The sequence below is a fragment of the Drosophila erecta genome, unplaced genomic scaffold (assembly GCF_003286155.1).
Source record: "Drosophila erecta strain 14021-0224.00,06,07 unplaced genomic scaffold, DereRS2 tig00000021-arrow-pilon, whole genome shotgun sequence".
Classification (NCBI taxonomy): domain Eukaryota; kingdom Metazoa; phylum Arthropoda; class Insecta; order Diptera; family Drosophilidae; genus Drosophila; species Drosophila erecta.
In genome coordinates this window covers 20255069-20271938 of record NW_020825198.1, presented here as the reverse complement: position 1 = coordinate 20271938, position 16870 = coordinate 20255069, and the positions used below count along the sequence as shown (strand labels likewise).

At 41.0% G+C, this 16870-nt stretch overlaps 2 protein-coding genes across 5 annotated transcripts in view; both read right to left on the bottom strand.

Annotated features, from left to right (window-relative positions):
• Positions 1 to 807: 807 nt before the first annotated feature.
• On the bottom strand, positions 808 to 15947 carry LOC6544734 (serine/threonine-protein phosphatase rdgC). 4 transcript variants are annotated; one of them, XM_026977298.1, is made up of 13 exons: positions 15860 to 15947; positions 8014 to 8744; positions 4955 to 5082; positions 4642 to 4723; positions 3934 to 4058; positions 3705 to 3872; positions 3444 to 3647; positions 3222 to 3371; positions 3097 to 3162; positions 2855 to 3040; positions 1915 to 2322; positions 1762 to 1861; positions 808 to 1700 (listed from the first exon to the last, which is right to left on the bottom strand). In XM_026977298.1, the coding sequence occupies exons 2-13, from the start codon at positions 8279 to 8281 to the stop codon at positions 1345 to 1347; spliced, it is 2241 nt and encodes a 746-aa protein (XP_026833099.1). In that variant the 5' UTR covers positions 8282 to 8744; positions 15860 to 15947; the 3' UTR covers positions 808 to 1344. The 4 variants fall into 4 exon arrangements, with proteins under 4 accessions (XP_026833099.1, XP_026833097.1, XP_026833096.1 ...); XM_026977296.1 differs by lacking the exons at positions 8014 to 8744; positions 15860 to 15947 and adding exons at positions 5389 to 5665; positions 6128 to 6234 and having other exon boundaries at positions 1686 to 1861; XM_026977295.1 differs by lacking the exons at positions 8014 to 8744; positions 15860 to 15947 and adding exons at positions 5389 to 5665; positions 5820 to 5988 and having other exon boundaries at positions 1686 to 1861.
• LOC6545750 (peritrophin-44) overlaps positions 12185 to 16870 on the bottom strand; it is a 28328-nt gene continuing 23642 nt past the window's right edge. The window contains exon 6 of the mRNA XM_001973412.3: positions 12185 to 12196. Within this exon, the coding sequence (XP_001973448.2) occupies positions 12194 to 12196 (3 nt within the window). The 3' untranslated portion in view covers positions 12185 to 12193. The remainder of the gene's footprint in view (positions 12197 to 16870) is intronic.

Below are 16870 nucleotides of genomic sequence, written 5' to 3'. Positions count from 1 at the left end.
TATTAATAAAGTTCCAGGAAAATAGTCTGTCTATCGATGAAATGTGGCTCAAAATACAAATAGGGTACAGGTGCTTATTATAGTAGATTTAGTACATTAGTATAATGGTAATTGATGACTGGCGTACTTTATTTTTATTTGAGTGCCAACAATAGGCTAAGTTTCTTGGTCCTGTAGTGCCTTTGAGAAGCGTTTTAGTATTAATTTTGTATAGGTACTCGATTACGATTTTGTGGTTATATTGATTATGTGTTAGGGGTCAACTTCTAATATCGCATACCCCCTCCCCCACACGCAAAAATCACTTAGCCTAAAGTATATTTTGTTATTTAATGGAAGTAAACTGGTAGTAATAGAAAAATGTCCTTTTGCGTTGTTTTCTTCATGGGTAACAATTACCTTAATTTTTTTTCACTTGTGTGTAACAACTGAAAATTATGATATGGATTTTGAGAGCATTTTAGAATTTGCTTTTAAATACTTGTGCAAAAGCATGGTCCATGAGAGGTACACTTTATATAACTTTTAACACTTCGCTTAACTGTTTCCTTTTCAGTAGACTTTATAAAACGCAAGGTGGATCAAAAGCTTCATATTTATTAAAATCTATATTTTTTCAACGTCCCTTTATATGTATTATATAAATATCAATTCTAAGCAATTATGTCTTATAATAATCTTTGTTTAACATTGCGTTATAGATTCAAAGGTAACACTTCGTTTCTGGCAAGAGAAGAATAGTGTCTTTTAATTAAAAGTTTGTTTTTGATTGCTAACGTGTCATTTTATAAAATTTTAGAACTAGCCGTAACAATATATAAAATTTATTGTTGATCCCTTGGGCCTAAACTTTTTCGTTAGATACAAAATTAACGTTTATGTTTTTTGCCTATACTTTTATATAAAGTGCTGGATTTTTGATAGTATAAATTTGACGTAACTTTTTGTCTTAATCTTATTATTTTCTGTAGTTTATAACGTTATTAATTCCATTGCTAATAGAGTCTCAACATAGCTTATACAGTGGATAATAAGATTTTTTATAATTAAAAATTATTCAAATCAAAAGCGTAGGGGAATGGCCAGTATATTTGCTAAATATTTTTGCTTTCGCAGAGATCTTAGAATTCATAATTTTTCCATCTAATTCGATTTCGTCTTTGGTATTTTTAACTTGACTTTATAAAAATGTTAACACTCGCTTTCACCACATGGTGTGTATAAAATTATGATTTAAAAGCAAATGAGCCTTAAATGCTTCATGTACATTAAATTAAATCCGCGATGAGCACTTTGCCCAAAAACGATAATGATACTTCGCTGATGATCTTCCGGTACTTGACCTTAGGACTTCTTAGGATCGATTACTCTAGACTCACAGTCCGTGGGATCGATGTCGTGCTCCACAACCAGCGTGTTTTTTGAGATCTTGTCAGCCAGGAGAGTCACGGGATCGGTGGCGGTTTTAGCCACGGAAGGTCGGCCAGTTGAACGCCTCCTGATGTTTTCGTCCTGCTGCTCCTTCCTGTGCAGGTCACTCAGCCTGAAGGCTTCCAGGAATTCATTCAGGTCCACTTTGCCATCTCCATTGAGGTCCATCATTCGGCATTTCTCCAGCATTTCCGCCTTGGAATAGGCACCTGGCATATGAGCCACCAGCAAGTCAATGGCAGTTTCGAACTCATCTAGGGTAATTTCGCCTGGAAATTATATATAAGACTCTTAATGAGTTTCAAAATCCTGAATTTGTATACTGCTCACCCGAATTATCCGCATCAATTATATTAAAAATGGCAACTAAGCTGGCTTTGTTGGCATACAAGGCATCCATCACTGACATGCCATCCGCTTCAGCTTCGAGCTAGAAATCAATCGAATGAATAAATTGTAGGTGTGAAGTGCGGCTGTACTCACAATAACATCCGTGTCCAGCAAATCCAACGTCCTATTATAATTAACCTTCTGACTGTCCGTTCCTGGCGCCAGCTTATCGCGAAGGAGGCGCCAGGGCAGCCCCAACTTGGTGACATTCTCCATCACCTTGCACCACTGCGATATGGATATATAGCCACTATCCTTGGGGTCATACTTCCGGAACTCGTCCTCCAACTCATCCCGATGATCGCGCATTCGCACCGCCAACTCCTTGAGTGCCGAACTCTCCACAATGCCCATTCGCTGTTTGAAGGACAATCGCTTGGTCTGCGATGCCGCCGATATGTACTGGACGAAGTGGGGCATCAGCTGGTTGTTCAGGCGGATGTAGGCACCCTTGTTGGAGCCAATCGCATAGTAGTTCGAGGCCGAAAATATTGTAATAATCTGTGGAAGGTTTCAGAAGACGTAGGAGGAGTTCGTGGCTGATTAGCACAATTAGCACAATTCAATTAACAAAAACGCTGCAGTCGAGTTTCCCGACTATCAGATACCCTATACCAGATCAGATACCAGATACCATTTTTCTGGCATATCAATAGAAATGGGGAAAACAAATTGAACAAATGTAAAAAATTCAAAAGTGGGCGTTAGAAGGGGCGTGGCCAAAGACAAATAACAAAACGAAAAAAAAACAAAATGTTTTTCGCAGTGTGGGCGTGGCACCTTCCACCTGTTACATACGTGTCAACGAAACTAGTATACCGCTTTACCCTACGACTAATGGGTATAAGAATCAATACTTATGGCCGCTTATAATAATTATTATTCAACCGCAATATTTCCATTATCGACTAATTGGCTATGCACGTTAATTGCAATTGCATGACTGACAAGTCAAAGGAAGTTGTGGAGGTGGGGAGCACTCAAAATACTTGCAAATAAGCAAAATACTCGTAATGGATTTGAAGGCACCCACCTTGTTGTCATGCATAAACTCATGGCCATTGGGCTTGCACTCGTGGGATCGGATGACGTAGCTGAGGCGATGTCTCTGGAGAAAGTTGTCAGTCACATCCGGTCCAAACCACACACCAGCTCCTCTTAAAGTGTTCGGAACACAGCCCATGGTCGCCTGCGGGTCACTCCACATAATGTCGAAGATCTGAAATGGCACGTGCTAGATGTCCGCGTCAAATAAACAATCTTATCCAGGAATACCTGCTGCCACTCGGTTTTGTCCAGTGGTTCGCCATCCGTGAGCGGCGGTCGCAAAATGGACACGTACTGGGAGTTTTAAAAAGAAGGTAAGACCAGTTTCTCCATGCCTTGGAAAGTATATTTACCTTGCCCCTGTCAATACTCTTTATAAGATCCAGGCTTGTGCTATCCGAAAAACCCCCATGCACGATTAGGACCCTACTATTGAGAACCGAGCCTAGGGGAAGCCATCGGTAGACCTCGTCGATGAAGGCCAGGATTCGCTTGTGATTCCGCTGCGGAGAAAAGACACACAAGGGTGAGCAACATTATGTTTTACATCTGAAAATACGCTGTTTGGCACTTACAGGGTACTTGCTTTCCACCTCCCGGATAAATCCATATCGGGCATTCATGACACTGTCCTCGTGGTTTCCGCGGTTGAGGAAAACTGCGTTGGGAAAAGCCAAGTAAAGGGAGAGCAGCAGGAGCAGGACTTCCAGGCCCCGCTTGCCCCTGTCCACAAAGTCGCCATTGAACACGTAGGGATTGGAAGATGAGGGAAGACCGTTCTGCAAAGCAGGATTTATATTCAATTACCTATTATAACATCGAGAAGAAGTGCCCACCTTATGCAGCACCACAAGAAGATCGTCCAATTTCCCGTGAAGATCCCCACAAACCGTAACTTGCTGGGAAACCGCCGTGGACACCGGAGAAATATTGGGCAGCTGCTTCAGCGACTTGGCAGCTTCACGAAGAATCAGAGCCACATACTTGGGATGCAATCGGTTGCCCTGAAACCATGTGCATGTTCAACTGAATATTCAAAATCTTGGTTATTTGTAAGCTTCTTACCCGTTTCTTGCGGAAGACGTCAATCAATAGATCGATGTGGTTCTTTCGTATTGGCAACTCAATTTTGGCATTCACAATGTCCCCAAATTCTTCGACGAGATCGTCTTTTTCTTCCAAAACGGAAACTAAAAAGAAGGGCATTTTTGGTAAAATTATGTGAAGAAAAGATGTGAGAAGTTCAAGATACATTGCCAATAACTATCTCTGTGTGAATATAATACATTTTTAATATAAATGGGGCTTAAATATAATAATACTTTTTACGACTAAGTTCAAGATACAGTAAATTGCCATTAACTATCTGTGTGTGAATATCTCTGTGTGAATATAATACATTTTTAATATAAATGTGGCTGAAATATAATAATTCCTTTTACATTTAAGTTCAAGATACAGTAAATTGCCATTAACTATCTCTGTGTGAATATAATACATTTTTAATATAAATGTGGCTGAAATATAATAATTCCTTTTAGGATTAAGTTCAAGATACAGTAAATTGCCATTAACTATCTGTGTGAATATAATACATTTTCAATATAAATGTGGCTGAAATACAATAATTCCTTTTACGATTAACAATTCCTGCGCACGAGTAAAGCATTTATGAATTTATTTAAATAAATTTAAATAGTGCTCAATAAATAGAGGGTTTCCAGCACTTTGACACCTTGACTGGAGATTTTCAGAGGGATTTGCGGGACTCACCATGAGCGGATCCTTGGTACTGGTTCTTCCTGCCCGCCGCCTGGGGCATGTGCTTGATGAGGTCATTGAAGAATTTGTATAGCTGCGGCAAAACAGAGGGAATGGAGGCAAATTAGCTCTGAGTGGGTCAACAATGCACTTGCGACAAAGTTTCACGGCTGAGTTGATTGCTATCGACTTTCGAAACTCTACAAATGCACTCGACTGACGTCGTCGAGGGTTCATTTTCTTCGAGGGCTGTCTTGAGAGGCTCTATGTGGCACCTGCTCCTGCACGTGAAGTATTTCCAATCGCATGTGCATCCTGGACTCACCTCAGCCTGGTCCTGCTCGCTGGCGTACTCCAGGTTCTGGAAGATCTGCCAGTTGCAACGCCTCTGCATTTCGCGACGGGCCTGATGCCTGCGATACCATTTCTGGATGAAGATTGCCGCTCGGATAGCTGCAAGGAATATGTTTGTGGCACATTAAAACTGCTCTTGGGGCGCAATGAGCCTTTTCATGGGGTCCTAAACATCGAGGGAGCTCTGCGTAATATGCAACATTGCGAAGGACTCTTTTCATGGCCGATAAAGATAGTGCATAATAAGTTTCCCGCTTGACATTTTGGCCCTGGTCGCTTATTACCCACAGCTCACACAGTACACTTAGCGAAATACACATTTTAATCAGGGGAATTTTAATCGGTCTGGAGTTTGGGGTTGCGGGACTTGGGGATGCGAAATGATTACTCCCACAAAGTACTTGCCGTTCTCATCCATTTTGATGCAAATTTATTCGTCTGCTATTACCACAATGCTGAAAACGTCAAAGACTGTGGCTGTGGCAAGGGGGTAGAGGGGCTGATTGGGGTGTTTTGGCTAACAACTGGTTAACATTTACGCAGCTATAATTATGTTTTGCAGCCGCTTTAAAGTCTTTACACACTTGTCTCTAGATCTGGTGGCGTAGGTGGCGCTTTATTCTTTTTCAAATTTATGCAACCCATGAGACTTAATTAGCGCTGCGAAATCCGCTGAAAACTGCTATATTCAGTTGGGGAAAAGTAGTCGACAATAAATATTCATTGAATTTTGGCACAGCACAAAGGTCGAGTTTTATAATCAAAACCACTAAAGCTTAGAAAAACACGATCTATAACTTTAACATTAAAACTACATTGTAATATCACTTTAAAACCTTTCAGAAAATGTCGACTGTCCATCAATGTAGTTTGGCAATTATTGCTGCAATTTACGATTCACTTGCTTTCTATTAGGGCCATTAAACGAAATGACTTTTGGGCATATTACAAATAATTAGTTTTTAATGTGTTGCACACATTTAATTGAATGTTATATAATTTATTTATTTACTAGGCGGCTATTGATTTCCCACTTGAAAAGCATTTAATTATAAGTAATTAGCAGACTGGCTGCGCAGAACTTAAACTTTCAACCAGGAGTTTCGCTCAATATTGGCCACTACACTAGACCAACTAGACTGACACAGGACTATCGACCACGAGCTGCCTTGGCTGACATTTAACACTTGTCCGCACACACTCGAAACTAATGGACGACCGACTGGAACTGGAACCTGAAACGCCGTCTTCTTTGGCCTAAACGCTCTGCTGCAACTGTGGGCCAGCCCACTGTGGGCCAAAACGCAGTTTTGGCGCTCACATTTTACAAAGCTCTGCAATTGGAAAGCTTGTTGTGGAAAGTTTCTTGTGGACTAACTAAGGCTTACAAAACCTAAGAAATATTGTAAAAGCAAAGGAAAGCCGGTCTCTTTTATGTTCTACAAGTAAGACTTGGAATCTAAATACGTTTTCTATCCTTGCTAACTACGTTTTATTTGTAGTTATAACTATAGCATACCATACTATAGTATTCAATTGCCAGAAACGTCTTATTTAAGATTGAAAATACATGTACTATGTATCTTACAAAAAATAATAACTTTACAAATAAGTATACCACGCAATGGAAGCCAATTTGTATCTGTATCTGCATATCCGTATTTAGTATCTGAGAAGGTTCTGCATATTCAACAAAATTGCGCACAATCCGTCAAAAATAGGTTTTGTAAGGGTTTCATATTCTGATTATCCGAGGAACTGCGTCTTCACTTTCCACTGTGCTTCCCCAATTACCCAAAAAAATGGTTTGGGGTGGTGACGACCTTTTCCATTTCCAATTTGCGTCCAAGTCCGCGTGTTTGCGGGTTAATTTCTGGCTGCGTGACTGGCTGAGTCTGCCCTGGGTTTATAAATGTATACATATGTATAGGGGGCATATGTAGGCTTATAGCCGTGTTTTCACTAATAGCCAGCTGTCCGGCCACGGCATCTGCATGAGGTTTCTGTTGTTTGTTATTTCCTTGGCTGTGCCGTGTCTCTGGCTGCTTAGATCCACCTGAGCCGTTTGTACAGCAAATTGGTACAATAAATAAAAGTTGGCGCAAGCGCCGGAACACAACTGCCTGTGGTTGTGGCCATTTAAAGGCAGCTAAAGGCCAAATGCAACTGCAGTGCAAGGTCCCCAAAAGTCTTTACTTAGTAGTCGACCGTATTGCCATAGTAAACATGGTAATAAAGTTGCGCTCAACCCACTTATTATGTATTACGGTCACTTGGTAATGGCAAGTGCTACATTTTGTATGTTTTTACATGTTGCATGTTGGGATGCACTATTTAAGATTCCCCTTCTTGAGCTCCTGTATTATTTATAAGAAATCTTTTGAATAAAACTCAGCGGAACTGATGCCCCCACGTTAATTTCAAGTCGAAATTCTGGCCACTAATTAGATTTTATTTTGGCTTACAAATGTCACTTCTAAGCGATTGAGTTGGGTATATATAAGCCGCCATTGAAGACCCGATAAGAAACATCACAAATTCCGTCAGAATTTTTGGTGCCTTGGGGAAAATATCTCTGAATACCATTCCAGGTGCCATTTGTGTAGGGGTTCCAATGAACCACGAGAAGAGCAGAGCCATTGTAACTGGATTAGGCTGGTAGCAATCGTATGTTTTATTGCCCGTCTTGCGCAAATCCCCATTAACTGAAACTAGCGGGTGAAGATTGTAGGTACACACAGAGAAACAAGGCTTGAGATTCGAAAAGATAGCCCACTTTTCTGCGCTCTACGACATTCTACTCCAAAATAATTGTAAGCTTGTACATAATCTGTGCATGGATAACTTTTATAAGTAGTTAATTAAATTAGCGAAGAAGACTTGATTACTTTTGCGACTAAAAATCTACAAAGCATCTAAGGATCTCTAGTTCGGATGACTCAAAGTTATCCCATCCTTTACCCCCACAATAATTGCAGTGCTTCTAGCCAGGCTCACCCATCCGGCTGGCCAAGATTAGCTGGTACTCACTCTTTTCGGCCCGGGAGGCGCTCATGCCCCGGAGCGGCTTGCGGAAGTGCTTGCACCAACCTCGCCGCTGGAAGAGCTGCAGCAGACTGGAGGCCCTGGTGCTCGTCTGCGCGGCGGATGACTGCGGCTGTCCATTGGGGCCCAGTGTCTGCATGCTGGCGCCCACGCGCTCTATTTCCGACGAGCGGCACGAGGAGGCGTCTTCCACGGAGGAGCTGCGCCGCTTCCCGTCATCGTCGGTGCGCAGGCACACGCAGCTGCGTAGCATGGCGGCGATTTGGTTACCCAAGACGTGACCCCAGTGCCTCCTCCGGCTCCTCCTTTGCCCACTTGCCGCCTCACTGCGATCCACACATGGGCTTAGTGGGCGTGGTTGCGGGTGTGGGTGCGGGTGTGGTGCCAAGAGGTCCGCCTTATGTCACTCGCCTGACAAGGTAATATAATTTGCCCGCCCGGCAGCTCATGGGCCAGCGCCTTGTTCGTCCTTCAGATGGCTGTCAGCTGGTGGATGAGAGATGGTATGAGGAGGGCCTCAGGTTCTGGAGGGTCTTCAGGGGTTTCCAGGGGTTTCCGGGGTCCAAGTTGTCTGACGGCTAGTCACTAGTCACTCGGCTCCAGTTCCCCTAATGCAAATTGATTTTATTTTCGCGTAATTTATTCATTTCACTGCTGCTGATTGCGTTCTCATATTTCAATTGTGCAAATCCGCGTCTTAAGTCGCCCGCTCTTAGCTGCAAGTAAATTGTGAGGAAAAATGCGTTAAGCGCGATTTAAATATTGTCGCCAGTTGGCACATAATAATAATAACCATCAAGTGGGTACATTAAGCTTACCAACCCACCATCCAATTATTATTATTTTTGCCTTTAAATATTGCAATTGCGGTGGACATGAGTGTATCTAACCAGCAATTTCACTTGCGATTCTCGGTTGATGACAGAGAACAACTAGGAGCACAGGATTCCTGGCCATTCCGCCCTTTTTGTATTTTAAGTGCAAGCGTTTTAAAGTAATTATGGACAAATATAGTTATAGAGCCCGAGAAATGCCAAAGAACACCATTTAGATGTTGTAGGTCTTCCCTAAAGTGCTGGCTCCAAGAAAATTGATGCTTTATCAGCCCAAATGGATATCCATACCCAGCATAACAATATGCAAATTAAATCGCAGGCATAGGTGATTACTAGTAAGAGCCACGGAAACATATGTAGACAGGCCCGATGTCGGTCACGGAATCAAAGGACTCCTGCGGGCGGAGGAGGCTTCTCTGGCCACCCGTGTCCAGCATTTAAGCTTATCCTCTTTGCGGGCAGTGGTGTGGCTGAGTGGAGCCGCTCAGCCGACACACGACGACTATATAGTGGCACAGCTACGAGAAGGGTTGCTGCTGGAGGTCCTTTGTCCTGTGAAGCGAGAGCGCTCCGGAGTGGCTGCAGACAAACAAACCAATTTTCACCAATTGAGCCATAAAGCCACACAGACAGCCCAGCACACCGAGAGCAGATCCACCGGGTGTGAAATTGAAATGCTAACCTGTAGCCGCTCGAGGACCAGGAACCCATCCGCTCGCTGCGGAGTCCTAAATATAAAGGCGCAGTGAAAGGCGGTATTGATTAATCGCTGGAAACATTGTGCCAAATGCTAGGCTATGGCCGGGTATTTATTCGCCACAAAGGCTACTTTTCATTTGCCGCTTTTCCCGTATTTTCCCATATTTTCCGGTGAGTCCTCGCAGATGCCTCAATATTTTTGCGGGCCATGAAAAAATTACGGAATGCCATATTTGATACGAATTTACTTTACCGAGGCTTAGCTATTTAAAATTAGCAATCATAGACTCCCACAGTATGTCTTAGTTCTTAAATATAAGCAAAAGGTCAATCGTTTGTATTAAATTTATGCGCAAATACATGAAAACTTTATTTGTTTTTATGTGCCATTAAAGATGGAAATGCGTTCGCTTGAATAATAATTTCTTGCAGATTGGCTGCCAAGTTCGCAAGTCTTTGAACTGTAATGCCCATGCAAATTTCAATTACAACATTCTGTACTCGAAGATTGAGAACACTTAAGTGGGACAGGGAAATTGGCTCCTCACCTTTCGCCAGGTAACATGCTTTTCGAATGAAATACAAAAGAAAGACCAATGCTGTGGCTGTGCTTTTTGCACTTTGTCCCAATGGCACTTTCGGCGAGAAAATTTCGTTAGGAAAAAATGGGAAAGCGGGAAAGCGGGAAAGCGGGCGAGGCTTTTATCGAAACGAAATTTGCCTAAATTGAAAATGACTCGCAGCTTAGATGGTTTAAATTCTTTAAGGATTTTCGGTCACTTGGAGTGCCTTATAAAGTTAATGTGGCAAAGACCCAACGCAATAAATCACTTTTTTTGAGGAGGCTGCGAGTCGAAGCACAAGACCAGAAACAATAAATACATTTTGGCTGTGGGCTGGAAAATTTGACGTAAATTGGCTCAAAACTCTTAGGAACATTTTCCCCATTTCAATTAGTCCCATTTGTATACAAATTCGCTTACAAACTTGGCAAACGTTAGCTATGAAAACACAAATCTATGGGAAGGTATTCAATTATGCTTATTTGGTATTTTCTAAGTCGTTAATTGGAAAACCGATTTCCGTGTGGAACCTTTAAATTCAATTCAACATTTAAATATTCAAATTTATTTCAATATTATTTCTTAATGTTTGTGAACTTAAATATTAATTTTATTACGAAGCTGTAAATGTTTTTTCTGCATTAAAATTGTAACCTTCTTTCTATATTAAAATTTTAACTTTCAGTGGGTACATGACTCAGTTAAGCTAGCAAATGCAAATTAAAATGTTTTGATGTTATAATAATTGGAGCAGGATTGGCAACTTTGAAATATATTCCATTAAGCTGACCAAAAACAATTATTTTGGCCGCAGGGCCAGAAGATATAAGCCAATGGATGCAGTTGGCAGTGACGAAAAAGGTTTTAGGCCAAGTTGATCGATTCGCAGCCCATTTTTAAGGCCAAAGGCCAACTCTATTTATTTCAATTACCGCAGCCTAGTGGCCAATTTCCGCCTTCCGTTCGGCCAGTCGAAGTCCGGATGTGTTGGGTCAAGACTCCAAGATAATGAGATTATCCGCCAGCACATTTACAGACGTGAATGCGTTATTTGTCCATTAATCCCATGGCAAAGAGCAGGAAACGGACACTGGCCGTAATGGGTCCTGCCAAGTCATCGAGCTTTTCACCCCCACCGACACCGCCCACCGCCCACTTTCCAGCATTTTCCCCAAGGCCGTGTGCGTGTGTGTGGGGCGATCAAAAAATGATTGTTGCCTGACTCAATTACGATAAATTGCACGTCAGCCTGTGTGACAATCAGCAAACTTGCCCGCATTTCGGTTCAGATCCGCAAACATCGCTTAAGGGAGCCGGCAGCAATTAAGTTAGTATTTGCTGAAGATAATGTTTCAAGTCGGAGTCGGAGGCTGCTCAAATGTACGGGCAAACAGCCATTTGTTTAATATCCAATATTCCTGGTTGGGGTGAAGCCCAAATATTGGAGCCGAAAGATAAACCACTTCGAATGGCCTTTGTTTTCCCAAAAGGAATTTAGTGTGTGACCAACGGAATATTTATATTTTTATTGTTTCATATATGTATTTCATTATCAACAAAATTGAACCAATACACATCTGCATATTCATAAACTGTGTTTTTCCCCCTAAAAGGATTATATTAAAATCATTGTGGTTTGAATCTCATTTGAGTCAGTACAGCTTTAAATAACTGTCAGTTTCAACGTTTTGTGTTATAATATTATTATTATATATATTATTAGTTTATTACCGAAAACTGCATCCTGTTTCATTAGTTGAAAGCATCGAGAGCGCTTTGCATTAGTGCCGATTTCTCAGTGCGTTGCTAATTTGATTTCATTATTTTCGCTACAAATTGTTGAGCAATTAGGGGAACTCACAAGGTCAGTCGTGAAATTTATACACTCAAATTCTTCGACAGGTAATTAAGTTTGCCTACGCTTTTAATTAAGTTGCGCTAGTCAATTTGCAAGAGAGCACGTAGTAGTATATGGTACAGGTAGGGATCCAAAGGACCTGCAAGGACCTGCAAGGACCTGCCGCTTCACGCGCTGCCCATAAAGGTTTCGCCTTCAATTTTGCAGTTTTACTACCCGAAATCTCCTTTGGAGATTGGGAAGCCCATTAACAGGCGGCAGTTTTAACGACTTTGGAATGATGTCAGCTCGGATGCCGATGCTCGTCATCGTTAAGCACCGATTTGTTCTTTTATTTATAAACCAAATTGGGAATTAACGCAGATTGAGCGTTGGGCGCCAACACCTACAGCCATACGGACTAAAATTACTAGCCAGCTGTGAGAAACATGATTTATTCACCCCAAGTACACTCGAAAAAGGACCAAAAAATGCGCTACATTTACCATAAAACCGAAAACGATTTGAGACTTTGAGCAAGAGTAAATTTCAAATATGTATAAGCTTGATTGCATCGTTTATGAGGCAATTCGATGAGTTATTCCTTTCTTTCTACACAATGACCATGCAATTGGAAAATGATTCGGGGGAAAGGTGATATTTCAAGAGCTGTAAACGAGCTTGAACTGGGAAACGTTTATAGTTTACAGCTTTTCTCAAAGTGCAGCCCAAAAAATGTGAGCCAGCACTGCGACTTAATTGCCATGGAGAAGTATCCGAATGCCGACCTGATGCCGTCGTTTTGGTTAACAAATCAGGCGTGAAAATGACGGCACCTTGCCTCCTGGGGGATGGAAACTAAACTGCTTAATTTAATCGATTTTCGTTAGGAGTTTTAAATTTCTTATCTTGTTTGGGTAAACTCATTTACGACGGTTACTCATCAAGAGGGATTGGTTTAGCTCCCTTCCGATGTTCTCTTAATACCCTTCTGCTTTTAGGCCTGATGGAAGTAATTGGGCTGAAAGTATTGGTTAAAGTTTCTTCAATCCCAAGCCTTTCACATTGCCTAAATTAAAAGTAATAGGCTTACGTGTTTTTTATTAGGGTGTGCCTGAAATTTCAAAACTGTTTGAGTAGGAAAATTTACCTATTGCAAATGAAGTAGAGCAAAATAAATTTTCCTTTAAACATTTAAACTCTATTAATTAATTCATATAATAAAGCAAATTTAAAGTAATACTGTAATAATTCATGGTATAAAGTAAATACTTAAATTTCAGGAAGATTCCGTACCCAAAGTTTTTAATTATTTCCCAATTTATTCGTACTTATGCATGTTATTCCCAATGTATCTTGGCTAATAGCCTTAAGTTAATTGCCTTTTGGTTTTAGTCCGATTTCCGTCGACTGGCAACGAAACTTTCGTACACTCGACTTAATTCGAGCCAACATTGTTGACTGTGGGGAAAATCTTACCGCAACTTTCTACCCAATTTAAATGACTCTAAATTGGCATTTCGTGCTGAGAAAACACCAGGAACAAGAACTCCAAGGAGCTGTTCCTTACGAATTTTTGGTGACCGTGGAAAGCTGGGGACACGGAAACGGAAAAGCCATAACAAAAAATATTTAATCGGAAGTGGTGAGAAATTTTAGGGCAGCTGGCGTGTTGGCTCCCAAAAAAAAATCCGCCGGGAATTCGTGCGAAAAAATAAAAAGAAACTCAACCAAACTGTGGGAAAAATAAACGAAATCACCAATATAAGCAAGTAAATCCCGAGGAAACAAAGAGCGAAAGGAAAAAAGGCTCCAAATCAAATGCCAAACGTCATCGAGATTTGTTGCCTGTGAGGCACATAAAACTCATTCCCATTCAGGCACTTTTACAACCTTTGGGAGGTGGGCCTTTGCTAATCCTCCGGCCGTCCGCCATCAATTGGCCCAAATCCGAGTGGGCCGGTTGCCCGAATTATGAATGTGGTGCAAGAAAGTGGGCACAAGGTAGAGGACCTAATAAATTCCAGCTCGGATCCAATCCCCCACTCAATTCATACGTGTCCGTGCGTTTGTTTTTATGAACACCTCCATGTTACGGGGTTATTTTTGTATCATAACAAATGGCTTTCAAGTTGCTTTCAGAATCACTTTTTTTAATTGCCATACAAATTGGACCTAAAAATTGGGGAGAGGAGGTAACTCAAAGATTCTAGAATTTATCTTGCAGATAGAGAACGTGACTTGAATGTAATGGTCAATGTTATGTTTATAAAATTGTTAATTTTTGAAAAGTATTTTGAAGGTAATCTCTCACCATAAATGGATATAATTATTGGGAAAAGGAGGTAACTCAAAGATTCTGGAATTTATCTGGCAGATTGAGAACGTGGCTTCACAATTAACAATGTTTATAAAGTTCTTAATTTTTGAAAAGTAATTTGAAGGTAATCTCTCATAATTAATTATTGACAGCTTTCTGCTGCTATGCCATTTTTATTTTGCTCAAGCAAGTTGCAAAAACTAGTTTCATTAATTTGCTTGCCAGTGCAAAGTCACAAAACATTCGTAGACACTAAAAGAATTCCCCCGAAGTTTCATCACCTTTGAGTAGCCCAATGCTTTCAATTTACATTTTCCCCCAGTCCGCTCTGCTAAGTCTTTTGTTATTGCTTTTTCTTGTTTGTTTTAAAAACACTGCACTTGTGTGTCCTCAATTTCAAAAAGTTTGCCACCTCCGAATGGGGAAGAAATATACATACTGGGATCTTAGCTGAATACTTGTCGTATACGTAATGAACATACGAACTGACAAATGGATTAGTGGACTAGGCAAATATTGCGCTTTCTCATGTGAAACGCAAAATATCATAACTAATTCATATGGCAAACAGCTCTGCATTGTAATGGAATCGTTTTTATTTATTAATTGGCTGCTTGTCTTATTTCTTTGTCTGCTAGCTGTCATCGCCTTTCGATTTCATTTTGTGTTATTTTCCAAACAGACCGACTCTTGGCAACATAAGTTTAAAAGCTAAATATGTCTTAGACGGGCGAAATGGACACTGTTTTCTGAAATCATATTTAGTTTGTAGCAACTATCTTGTGGATAATTTAAAGAAAATGACTGAAGAAAAATAATGAATGTTTTATCTATTTATTACTCAGTTCGTAGCCGTGTTTTGTAGCTGGAAGATGCCAAGTATTTTAAGATATTTTTTGGACAAAAAGCCTCATCGAAACACGAACTCTCCTTTCAGCTGATTTTGCAGTATCTGAATTTACAAACACAGCTTTTGTTTTCGGTGTACCTTTGATAGCTGTACTACTTATACATGTGTGTATGGAACGTATGGAAATGCATGTTCTTTGGCATATACTCGTACATATGTACATACGAGTATGTACATATGTGAGCATATTTTCGAGTGTTTCCCATCCAACGCGCCGGTCGATTTTAGTTCTCTGCTGATCCGTTTAATGCACGGAATTTGTTAGTAATTTAGCAAAACGACGCACTAAATTGAAGAGCGCGAGTAAAAAGCCATTCGGTTAGAAAGTTTTGTCGGCACTAAGGATGCGACCATTCCGCTTGGACGGCACAAGTGGCCGTAACACGAAGGCGTGAGCGTAAACAAACACAGAAAATTGGTCGGTCCAAATGGGAGATAAACAGCGATGACAATAAGGTATACGTATGTATATACAGGCATGCATATACAAATGTATATGTCATATAGAAGGCGGCAAAAGGCATTAAATGAAGCCACACACAAAATTCTCGCGGTGACAGATATAACCAGAAGCACACACAGGGCGGGGGAAGGGGCGCCAAAGGCATATGCTGCTTTTGGCTCGGAAATAGCGCGTTCTGTGCGGAGAGCATTACGTATACGTACTGGTGTACGGGCACGGATCGTTGGGAGCGCGACGTTTCGCTATTCGGGCGTCCGTGGCGCGTGGAATACCGTTACAAACTGAACGCAGGCCACAAGCTCGGAAACCCTTTTTGGCCTCCGCTGCTGCCTCAGTCGCCGCCAAAGTCGCTGCCGCTGCCTCAGCCTCAGCCGCTGCAGGCGGCGCCGCCGTCCTCTCACTCTCTCCCACTCTCACCATATTCGCCGCCATGCTGCCCGAAAGCAAAACAAAGAGCGATGGCCGCATCAGCTGATTGTCCCGTTTCATTGCCATTCCCGTTCATTTTGCAGCGGAGGCTGCGCGCGGCTCTTTCGCTCTCTTCCACCCATTTCGCCTACACTGGTAAAAAAGACACGGATGATCTCTCTTCAAATCGTTTTCGAATTTTGAATTTGCTCAACTGTATAATTAAGATTATATTTAAAATAAAAAAAGTATAAATTGAGAGATTAAAATTAATATGGAGCATAAATATAAAACAAAATGAGTAACAATGCCAAACCTACAATAAACACCTTTAAAAATATCTATTTAATATCGATTCTACAAATGTAAGAAAAATAAAGCTGTATTTGAATTACAGCCATTTGTGAAATAAATGATTATTCTTTCTTTCCGTGCAGGCCAGAGAGCGAGCACGGCAGCGATGATAATCCAAAGATGCCCAGTCTGATAACGTCCTCGTGTTTGCATTTCGAATTTATGATATGCATCTTTCAGGTAAAACTTCAACCAGACGTGCCGCTGGTGTTGGTTGGTTAGGAAAGGAGAAGTAATGCTAAATGGTTAGGAACGGAGAAGTAATTCTGAATCCACAAAATGTCATTAAGCCAGACTTTTACACGGGTATAAAAATTAATTTCTTAATTTATATGTAGATTTTTATATTATTGCGACAGAAACATTTAGAGGTATTCCAATTCAAAATCCGATTAATATAAGTTGAGTGATGGAGTTAGAGCTTCAGCCTTTCTTAATGTTTTTGCATTTCT

Excerpts from the sequence above, each read along its gene's own strand:
- LOC6544734 (XM_026977298.1), bottom strand. The coding sequence starts at position 8,281 with ATGCTACGCAGCTGCGTGTGCCTGCGCACCGACGATGACGGGAAGCGG. Across the intron at positions 4,059-4,641 it reads GTACCAAGGATCCGCTCATG|TTTCCGTTTTGGAAGAAAAA; the intron begins GTGAGTCCCGCA and ends CCTTCTTTTTAG. Across the intron at positions 3,163-3,221 it reads AGAGTATTGACAGGGGCAAG|TACGTGTCCATTTTGCGACC; the intron begins GTAAATATACTT and ends TAAAACTCCCAG.